The sequence below is a fragment of the Hevea brasiliensis genome, chromosome 1 (genome assembly GCF_030052815.1).
Source record: "Hevea brasiliensis isolate MT/VB/25A 57/8 chromosome 1, ASM3005281v1, whole genome shotgun sequence".
NCBI classification, from domain to species: Eukaryota; Viridiplantae; Streptophyta; class Magnoliopsida; order Malpighiales; family Euphorbiaceae; genus Hevea; species Hevea brasiliensis.
The window spans coordinates 125,993,132-126,004,057 of record NC_079493.1 but is presented as its reverse complement, the minus strand read 5'-3'; the positions used below and the strand labels follow the sequence as shown (position 1 = coordinate 126,004,057).

General features: G+C 33.4%; 2 protein-coding genes across 2 annotated transcripts; both read left to right on the top strand.

Moving 5' to 3' along the window:
- Positions 1 to 734: 734 nt before the first annotated feature.
- LOC131169367 (uncharacterized) lies at positions 735 to 1,116 on the top strand. Its single transcript, XM_058128587.1, has 2 exons — positions 735 to 819; positions 866 to 1,116. Exons 1-2 carry the CDS (start codon positions 735 to 737, stop codon positions 1,114 to 1,116), a joined length of 336 nt encoding a protein of 111 aa, XP_057984570.1.
- Positions 1,117 to 8,096: 6,980 nt separating this feature from the next.
- LOC110633128 (trihelix transcription factor ASIL1) lies at positions 8,097 to 10,237 on the top strand. Its single transcript, XM_021781605.2, has 2 exons — positions 8,097 to 8,965; positions 9,524 to 10,237. The coding sequence occupies exons 1-2, from the start codon at positions 8,312 to 8,314 to the stop codon at positions 9,911 to 9,913; spliced, it is 1,044 nt and encodes a 347-aa protein (XP_021637297.2). The 5' UTR covers positions 8,097 to 8,311; the 3' UTR covers positions 9,914 to 10,237.
- Positions 10,238 to 10,926: the final 689 nt, after the last annotated feature.

Sequence of the window (10,926 nt, the reverse complement as noted above, 5' to 3'; positions counted from 1 at the left end):
TTTCAATTATTACATACCACATCAACTAGCATTCATAATAAATTCTGCAACCATTGCAACATATAAACAGAGTATGAAATGAGAAACACAGGTTCAATTTCTACTTAATTCCCCAATACAGTTCAACAATAAGGACTACTGTTAATCATCACCCCATGCCCTGAAATATCGAGAGCAGATATGCACACTTTGCAGGAAATGTTTCTGCAAATCGCAGGTCAAGAAAGGACACTACGGGAGAAGATAGTGTGTGAAACTTGAAAAACAAGCAAGCACAAATTCAGAATATACTATTTATATTTATTTTTATATAAATAAAATAATTATAAATTCTGAAATATTTAATGCAATATATTTTAAATATTCATTTTTTTAATAGTAACTTTTCATCCATTCTCACTTTTCCACGTGTCACACTGGTTCATGAACCATGGAGGCTACTAAGGCGGAAAAAAAAAAGGCGGCGAAGCACGAAACTGTGAAGAAAGCATCAAAACGGCGAACGACAGCTCACTTTTGTCGTGTGAAACAGTGAAGAAATCATCAAAACGCGCACACACCACACCAGGCACCAGCAGTTCCAAGTTAGGTCGATTTCGGTAGGAAAAGTGAAGACTCTTATTTATTCCTTCTTCAATGGATTTGAAGCGCAGAACTGCTCGCTCCTTAGTCTCCAAACTCAGCTCTGTCTTTGAGCAAACCCGCGCTGGAGCGACGCCGATTGATAATTAATAATGATTTTGAAAGACGGGAGAGTGGGAATAGTGGAGGATGCGACGGCTGTAATAACGCAAATTGCGGGGTGCGAGGAGAGGGACAGTGAATTTGAGAAATTTTCGGGTTTTGGTTGACTTGTTGGATGTAGGGACGGGGTCGAATGGGAGAATAAAGGAGAACGCGGTTGCGGCATTGTTGAATTTGGTGAGTTGTGGAGGGGAAAGAGTGGTGGAGGATGAGACGCATTTGGCGGCGGCAGTGGTGGAGGGGATTAAGGAAGTGGCGGTGAATGGAAGCGCCAAAGGGAAGACTAAGGATATTGCATTGATGAAGGTGATTGAGGGTGGATCAAGCAATTGGAGTAAACAGTTTGATTATTTACTTGATCAATCTTCATGAATTGTGCATTGGTCAGTTTGTTCTTTGTATTATGTGAAAAAAATTGACTTCTTGTTAGTTTGTAGATGTATATTTGTTTAAATTAGCTTATGAATAGCGCATAAAAGGGAAAACAGAGAAATTTGGATTGGTAATCAAATGATAATGATGTTGGTGTTATTGTCAAATTCTTCTCTCTTATACTGTCCAACTTTTTGGGGAAGTTCAATTCCTTAAATTCTTTTTTCATAGTCTTTGTGAATTAATTTTGTTGTTTATGATTCTTTATCATTGATGAACCTTGTGATGCACATGCTTCAGAGAGAAAAGGTGAACAACTGTAGTGCAGACATATAAATGCAAGGGCAACTGGCAATATGGACTGCCATTTCTTTCTTTATTCATCATGATAGTGTAGTTTTCCTTCATTCTTCCACGTTGCTAATGCTACTATCGAACTCATGTCTGCAACAGAATAAAGAATTAGTAGATTTGGAAATTTATACAGTAGAAAATATCCTTTTAATGTTTTATGGTGTGTTTCTCATTGGTGAGAACCCTTTCTAAACTATTTCATAATCACTTCAGGGAACATTTGCAAACCTGCTTCAGTATTCAATAACACTTCACTAATTAGTGTTTACGGTCAAGCTATGGACTTGATCAAGTGAACCTATTGATCTGTAAATTTGACCATAATTTGATTTGATTAACAAAAAAATATCCTTCCATTTAAAAGTAACCAACTGAAACCAGAAAACATAAAATCTGTGTGATCAATGTTTTTTTAACAGCTTAACTGTAATCTTTGTGAGGATAGCAAGTAACTAAAAACTTCGACATCTATTTTAGGAAATGTATTCAAACTGATGACTGAGCAAGAGAATAAGCTCAAGATTTTTTTAAAAGCTTACTAGTAATCTTTTAATTCATCATCAAAGTAAACTTTATTAGAAATAAACTTTATCTTTTTCCCTGGCATGGAGATTTGAACTTACCAGATTGCAGAGAAGAAAGAATGCTGGTACTTCTCATATTAAATTTTCTTTCTTGGATTTAGATCTTATAAATTTGATATATTTTTTACTGTTGAATCGGAACAGTTTGGCTTTTATTGATATGTTGTGCTAGTAAATTTTTTTCTTTGCTTATCCAGTGAGAGAGAAAATTCAGCTGCTTTGTGCCTAATGACCTGAACTTACCACATGAAGCAAAAAAACCAGTACTAGTAGCTATCTTCATAGTGAAGAGTGTGTGTGACATATCTATGTTTATTGAATTGTAACTATTTGATTTTTATTGATATATGCTGTGCAAGTAGATGTATTCTATACATCAAATGGTAGAAAAGAATTCCAGTGCTTTAAAATTGTCTGACAAATCTATAACATGATCTTTTGCTTGCTTTTTTGGATGTTGAGTATTTTGGTACAATACTGTTAGCTTGCCTCAAGTTACATGTGTTAGTGGTTTGGCTATCAAGAGTGTTGAAAGATTTGTTGTTTGCTTGATGTCATGGAGAGGCATCTATTTTCATTGTGCTCTTTGCTTTAGATGTATTCATCCTTATTTTGAATTTCAAGCTGAGTTTCTTTCATCTGAGTTCTGACCATGTTGGGAAACTTTTGGAGTTTTGAACATAAAATAAATGCTTGAGATTGCTGAATCTATTAAAACATCCAGTTCTGTGTGAAACCCCTTGAAACCTAAATACAAAATGAAGGGCCGATGTACAGTATTGGAAAACTTGTGTACTGAAAATGTGCACCATGGATGTGTTTGTTTGCTTTAATTCTGAAGTTAACATACTAAAGTTATATGTCATCGCTGTAGTTGGTTGAGTTATGTGATATAATGCAGTGAAATTATCTGAAATTGAAGTGGTGTTTTAATTGATAAGTGTTGCAAGTGTTGTTTTTCAAATTTTTGAAAATGATTTATGTTTTTATTAGTGGTAAAGCTTTTATTCTATCAGCTTAGGATTTGGTTTCAGGAAGTTTGTCTTTTTTTGCTGGATTCATAGGGTCAATAGAAATTTTTGATACCAATTCTTAGCTGCACTTTTCATGATACCAAAAATGGCAGACTTTCAGGCTAAGGATATGTTAGTACATTGACCAAGTCAATAATAAATTATCATCCTACTAACATTGCCCTGAATATCTACCTACTTGCTATGCTTCTTGTTAAATCTTCTGAGTGGATCTTAAATCCATCTATACTGTTGAACCATTAAGAGGTTTTGGGCTCTTAATTGTAATAAAAATGATCTTCTGTCAACTACACCGTAATCTCTTACTTTTCATCAAGTCTCTGGAAATCAATAGTAAAAAAGAAAAAGGAAAGAAAAGAAGGTTTCAATAATCTGAAGGAGTATTAAGACCAAGTATATATGATTTTAATTGAGGCTTCTAAGTGGTTGCAAGCCTCTTTTATTTTATTTTTTTATCTCTGGTGTATTTTAATAAATTTCAAATCCTATAATGAGAAAGTTGGTTACATGTCATGATCTTGTCAATGTTAACTTTAAAGGTATATGCTAGCAGATGAAATAGAAGTAGAAAATGAGAATTGTCATTCTAGTCTTAGGATTAGGTGACTAAATGTGAAAGTTTGGCTTGGCCCTTTACAACCAGAGAGTAATTCAATGAAAAGGACAAAAAGACAAAAGGTAGACCAAAATGAGCCAGGTTGAAATTAATCAAAGCATATGATTGTGAACATCTCAGAGAAAATATGGCCCTAGATATTGGAGGAAATGATTCATGTAACCCACTCTAGTTAGTTAAAGATGTAATTCATTTAGTTTGAACCATTCTTTGCCAACTAGACAGAAGATCAAGCCAAAGTAACGCAATAACCAGAACTTCTCCTCTAATTCAAGGGTTCTGACGTGACCATGTAGTTTTAGGTTTCTAGTCAGTTATTGGTTCTGAACTTTTATTCTGAATATTCTAAATTTCGTCATGATTGCAAATCTCTGCTCTGCAAAGGGCAAGCTCTAGTTTTCATGAGAAGCCTGGGTTAATATTCAAGATGGATTTCCGGTCATGTAATAAATTATGATATAGAAGAAATTGGACAGAATGAAAACAAAATTAATTCATTAAAGAAATTACAAGACAGTGAAATGTAACTCATCTTCTGGTGAAAGGTGCTGGTTGACATAATATGTTGCTTCATTTTTTTTTCCCTGTACTTGCAGCAAGTTAGGTGCTCTGAATGCAAGACGTAGTCATCTGCTTCAGGTTGGTGTAAAAAGTTAGAATTTACTTTAAAGTTAGAATTTACTTTAAAGTTGACCTGGTGAGCAGAGAAAGCAACACAAGTTGTTGCTTGAGCGCAACTGTGGCATAATCAAGTACACATGGACCTGCAGAGGTCAAATGTTCCTGATTTTTTTTTTTAATTGAGAACCTGGATGGAATGGTACTTGGATTGAATTGTTGCCTGAATAGATTGAGTTAATGGCACAAATGCTTCACAATGAAAGGAGCTTGCCCCTTTTTTTTCTGAGGTACTATAAGAGGAAGTTGTGCACATCGAGATTGTATGTCAATTTGGTATCTTGTAATCTTTAATGAATACTTCAGATTACAGACAACAACTTAATCATTTTGAGGCTTTTATAAAAGGTTTGTCTAACTATGTGGCTGTTGGTATATCTAATCTTGTGCGATTACCGACTTGAAAATGAAGCTACCAAGACTTTACACTTAGATTTTCAGTTTCTCGGATTCTTGCTTCTTTTTGAATTTTGTTAGATGACCAAAATTTTTCCAGTCACTTGAGAATTTCTGTAAGCTTGAGAACAATATATAAAGTAGCCATATCTTTTGCCCTTTCTGTTATTGGGAAGACTTCATCGCAAAGGCAACTTATTGGATGTAGACTTGGTTTCCATCTTTATACCAAGTCCTAGATGCTTTCGTTTTTCTGAATCTAATGCAACGGTTGATGTCACAAGATGTTACAATGGTCTCCTTCTTGGTTGCAGTAAAACAAGATCATTGATTCTGTATGTATTTGCTCACATATACAGTAAAAAAATGGCTATCTATGTCATTTCTTGTGTCAACAGTATTTATTCTAATTTTGACTAGAATTCATCTTCGTGGGACACCATTTGAGCTGGAAGCAATAGCATGACATCTTGAAATTGAAGGTTTCTTGAAAGCTGCCTTATTGGGTTGGTTAATCAGGTATGGTCTGAGCTGTTTTACTTTACCCCTTTTTGTCCTTGTTTTATCCATGGTTATCCAAAGTGATTGCAGGAACAGAAACGGTGATTATGAAGGTGTTTAGGGTTGCTATATATAAACTTTGAAAGATTTACTTTTACAGAAAGAACAAGTAGATAGCTTGTTGGACTAAACTTTATGCAAGTTAGTGGATCAATTATGAATTGATTTCCATGTTGTTACATAATCAGATCCCACAAGTGATGTTATCATCACCATTCTTACTTTGTCCGGTACTTGCCAGGATTGCGGTAATATATTGGCGAGGCTTAAAGCCTATATAATGCTACTATCATGAAAAAGTCCTCCAATTAAAAGCCTTTCACTTTTTCCTCTTTTTTCAACCACTTTTCAACTACTTTCCAATTCTTGTTTATGGCATTATCTGTTTTTTCATCCCTTTTTCAATTCTTCTTTGTTTGTTTGTAAAACCAAAAATTATTATTTGAATGACTTTTTCTTTTTTCCATGTGATCAAGTAATTCTATCAATTTGATGCATTTAAAATTTTAAATAATTTCAAGCCTTTCATCTAGCAATTTTGAATTTTATTTTTTTTATTATTAAAAGAAAATTGTTTGCTAAAAAAATACAATATATTTAATGACTGAGTGGTGCTTGAGGAAGAAAGAGAAAAAGATTAGAGTCGAAAAAATATTTAGAATAAAAGAATTTAATTCAATTTTCATATAATCATATTAATTTTTATATGGTTATGTATAAACACATAGCTATGTGTTGTTAATGGAAGAATATTTGCTAGATTCTGTCAGAAAATATGTCAAAGATGCTATACCACCACATTATTTTTTGCCTAATGCCCTTCGAAACCAAATTCTTCCAAACTAAACACACATATAATTGTCTTTCTATATTATTCTTATAATTTAGTGATCATGACTTCTTAATTTTGATTTCAATTAAAATTTAGATTTAAAATTTTATAATATTTAAATTAATTTTAATATTATTAAATTAAAACTCGCTTATCTCAAGGAAAAATGCATATTAATCTCACAGAATGAAGTAAAACCCTAGCATTATTCTTATGCTTATGCTGTTCACCATGTGACTCTCTCTGACATTTATCCAGATGAAAGGCTGTTAAAAATATCTTCCACAGGCTACAGTATCAGTATGCACATATATTTTGGGTTTCATACTGTTGTTTTATGCTCTATATTGAATGGACTGCACAACCAACAAGTTTTAATTTATTCATATATATTTGGTATTATTATTATTATTATTATTTGAATTATTATTGAAAAAATATAATCTCAAAAATATTATTAAAAACTTTTAAATTTTAATTTTTAATTTAAATAAAATATATTTTAATTATAAAAATTTCAAGATATCATAAGTTTCTATCGCATCTAATTATCCTTGTATAATTCGTATTAACTATCCTTGTATAATTTTTGTTGAAGCATATACCGGGATAGTTACAAGGCGGTCTCAACCTTAATTTCAAATAGACTTTAAAATTATTTTAAAGAATATAAAATTTTAATTTTGAGCATCGCTTGAAACTAAATAAAAATTTTTTAAAAAAAGTCTAGATTATTGAGACACAAAAAAAAAAAAAAAAAGGTTAAAGTAGAAGACTTCTCTAATTAGCCCTTGTAAATTCTTGTATCAACGGAGAATTACTTTAACCATAAATGTAGTGACCTATATATATTGTAATCTTAATTAAGAATGACTCAATAACCAATTAATTAACCACCTAGATGCGGGACAATGAAGTCTCTGACTTGAAATCAAAATAGCATTAGTCTAATTAAAATTAGATCAAATTTGATTAAAATTAAACTGTTTAAAGTTGACTTTAAATTGAATGAAATTAATTAATTTAGTCAAATTTTAAGTTAAAACAAAATATTTTTATTTTAAAAAAATTATTAAATTTAATTAAAATTGAAAACTAAATCGAAATTGAGTCCCGAACAAGTATACCAATTAATAGAAAAGTTAATGAAGAAAGGCATTGGCCCTCTAAATAAAAATTCAATGACCTAATGGTGATGAATCCACCAAAGATTTCCAAGCAAACAAAAAGGCAAAAGGTAAGCTAAAAAGGAGAAAAAGAGGATCTAAAAGGGCAGGCTAAGGTCAAGCGAACATAGCATAGAATTGCCACTAGTGGTGGAGAAAAATAAGGTGGTAGAGGTGGTGCTGGTGATTGGAGAATTGGTGATGGGATATATAGAGTGGGTGACAGACCCATGTGAGTGACCCACCACCACCACCACCTCCCTCTCCCTCTCCTTCTCCCTCCTCTATTAGGGTAGTGGATTTCTTGGTTGGCTTCATATCAACGCTAACGGCCAAAATAACCCAACCACAACAATACAAACCAACGTTCCCGCAAATAAGATAACACCATCCCCAAAAAAAAAAAAAAAAAAACTAATGAATATAATGATTCACCGGTTTTTTAAAATAAATCATTCACACAAAAATAAGTTAATTGAATTTTTATATTTTAATTTTTATTTTTTAAAATTAAAAAAGATTAAAATTTTTATTTTAAATATAAAAAATTAATTAAACTAAATTTTTATAAAATTTTAGTTCTCAAGCAGGGAACCATGATAAATAATGTAGCATAAAATTTTTTATATATTTTATTTATTTTCTTTATTTAATGACTACAATAATACTGTGATCATCATCACAGTGATTCACTGCATCAAAAAGTTATGAAAATAAGAAGTTAAGAGGTTACTATCATCAAGTCATTTGACAAAGTGAACCACTTTCTTGAATGGTTGCCCACTTACCCTTTCCCTCTAATGCTAGTGGTTGTCTCTCTTCCCCTTTGGTTCCCCACTAGTTTTCTCTCTCTCTAATGCTAGTGGTTTCTCTCTCTATTTCTCTCTTGCCTTGTGCTTAAACTTCTCGCATGTTGTACACTTGTTAGCAGCTAAACACAGGTTTTTTTTTTTTTTTTTTTAGCATGGAAAGAAATGGATAAAGAAACAAACCAAGAAAGCCCATCTCTTCCCTCCAACAATAAGGAAGACCCTTCAAGAAAACAACTTTCTGCTACTGGTGCTGGTGGTTTTGGTGGTGGTGCTGGTGGAGATAGACTCAAACGAGATGAATGGAGCGAAGGAGCTGTTTCTAGTTTGCTTGAGGCTTATGAGAGTAAGTGGATACTTAGAAACCGAGCTAAGCTCAAAGGCCATGACTGGGAAGATGTTGCTCGCTTTGTTTCATCTCGTGCAAATTGTACCAAGTCACCCAAGACTCAAACGCAATGCAAGAACAAGATTGAATCCATGAAGAAGAGGTATAGATCAGAGTCCGCCACCGCAGATGCTTCTTCTTGGCCTTTATACCCTCGTCTTGATCTTTTGTTACGTGGAAGTGCAGCTGCGGTAGCAGTAGCACCCCCACCCCCACCACCACCACCACAGCCACAACAACAACAACAACAACCACCGTCTTTTCAAGCATCCAACCATCCTCCTCCTTTGATGTTGTTGGAGACATCCCATGTGTTGCCACAGCTACCTCTGCAGCCTCCGCCTCCGCCTCCTCCTCCTCCTCCTCCTTCTTCGGTTATTGGGACTGCACAACACTCACATGGGTCTAATGGTGTTGATAAGGGTGCCAAGGTTAGTGAAGAATACGTTTTCTTGTGATTCTTTTTCTAATTATAATTCTTAACCGATCAAATTCTTTATTAGGACAAACAAATTAATTTTTTGAACCAAATAATTCTTTATATAATTATAGTATATGTTGTTTGGCAGTTTGTCATATATAATGGGGATCTTATGGACCGCATGATTTTCCTAGAGAATGATTTTCTTTTAGCAGGTTTAAGGTGGAACTGCAAAGTTGTTGGACACATATAATGATCTTAATTGTAATCCAATTTCTAAATAATAATTAACTTTAAACTGCTTCATAGCTTCTTTTGAAGGAGTTGGATTAAAAAAAAAAATTGAAAATTTGCATCTAAACTTAAGATTTTTTAAGAGGGGATTCCTCCTGAATTAAAAGACAGACAGTCGACTACCGAATTATTAGTTGAATAGTGCGAGAAAGTCATTTTTTTACGATATTCTTATTAAACATAATTCAATATTGATTGTGATTGGTTAAATAGGTAAACCCACAAGAGAATTGTGAAAAATATTTTACTTACAGATGCTGTTTGATCTTATTAGGAAGATGGTGTTGCTACAAAATTATCAGACCATGTCTCAGATAAGAATGCCATGGACACAGATAGTAGCACTCCAGCTTTGTATAGTGATAAGGAGAAACTAAGGTCCAAAAAACTGAAGATGAAAATGGACAAAAAGAAGAGAAGAAGGGAAGAATGGAAGATAGCAGATAGCATCAGGTGGCTAGCAGAAGTAGTGGTAAGATCAGAACAAGCAAGAATGGATACAATGAGAGAAGTAGAAAAAATGAGAATTGAAGCTGAGGCCAAGAGAGCTGAAATGGACCTAAAAAGAACTGAGATCATAGCGAATACTCAATTGGAGATTGCCAAGCTCTTTGCAGGAGTTGGTAAAGGAGTTGATTCCTCCTTAAGAATTGGAAGAAGCTGACGAGGGTTGAGGTTTATTATATTAGTGTAATAATTAAGCTAATTAATATGATATTATAATAATAATAATAAAAATAATAACAATAATAACTACTATTATGTATATAACTCATTTCGAAGAGAACTTTATTTTGAAAAAAAAAAAGAAAAGGGTAAGGGAGATTTATTTAAAGTTTGTGGTATGTCGAGTAGTAGAATAGTTGTGGTAGGTAAAATAATATTTGATCAATCCCTACCTCATTGTAATGTTCTCTTTTATTGAACAAAATGCATCCAGTGCTTTTAAGCCGATACTGTTAAATGATTAATACAATTTATTTTTTAATTTTGGAAATCATTAAAAGGGATAGTCTGTCAGGATTCAAACACTCCTTACATTATAAGGCAAGCACCGACCATTAGCCAATGGTAGATGACTAATACAATGAGTTGTATTGCATTGTCTCTTCTCTTTTTTTTTGCAAAGATTCTGAACTGGCTAGTGGGACTTAGAATTGACAAGTTTCATATATATATATATATATACGGCCTAGTCTTCCAATTGGAGGAAGTGGTTTCTGACTGGAATATGTCAGGCCCGTAACCTCCATCAACAGGAATAAAGGTGGTGGTGGTGGTGGTGGAATCCCATTGGAACTCTGTTTCCTGATAGTCCTCACTTGCCCTGCTGCTCAGATTATCATAAAATGGCAGTAATCAAGAGCAAAACGGGCCATTGAGACCATCATTGCATTGAAGTAGAGAAGGGACAAAAATTGTGATTCGAGGAACTTATATTCTCTGTCATAATATTCCAAGCAGCTGCAAATGGCACAAGCACATCGAGACAAATTGAGTTAAAAAAAAAAAAAATAAAAGGAAGAAAGACGACTTTGATTACTAGTCTTGTGAGTTGTGCCAAGAGATGGATGTCTCAGTGTATAAGCTACGTTAGCTTGTTGAATCTTATTTCAGCTACAACCATTTTTTTCCTCCTTCAAAATTATTCTATGGATTCAATGCAGTATACATTTC

What these genes read in the sequence shown, in the direction of transcription:
- LOC131169367 (XM_058128587.1), top strand. Translation starts at nt 735, where the DNA reads ATGATTTTGAAAGACGGGAGAGTGGGAATAGTGGAGGATGCGACGGCT. An exon ending in GGGGTGCGAGGAGAGGGACA is followed by an intron (nt 820 to 865) that starts GTGAATTTGAGA and finishes TGTTGGATGTAG; the next exon opens with GGACGGGGTCGAATGGGAGA.
- LOC110633128 (XM_021781605.2), top strand. Translation starts at nt 8,312, where the DNA reads ATGGATAAAGAAACAAACCAAGAAAGCCCATCTCTTCCCTCCAACAAT. An exon ending in GTGTTGATAAGGGTGCCAAG is followed by an intron (nt 8,966 to 9,523) that starts GTTAGTGAAGAA and finishes TGATCTTATTAG; the next exon opens with GAAGATGGTGTTGCTACAAA.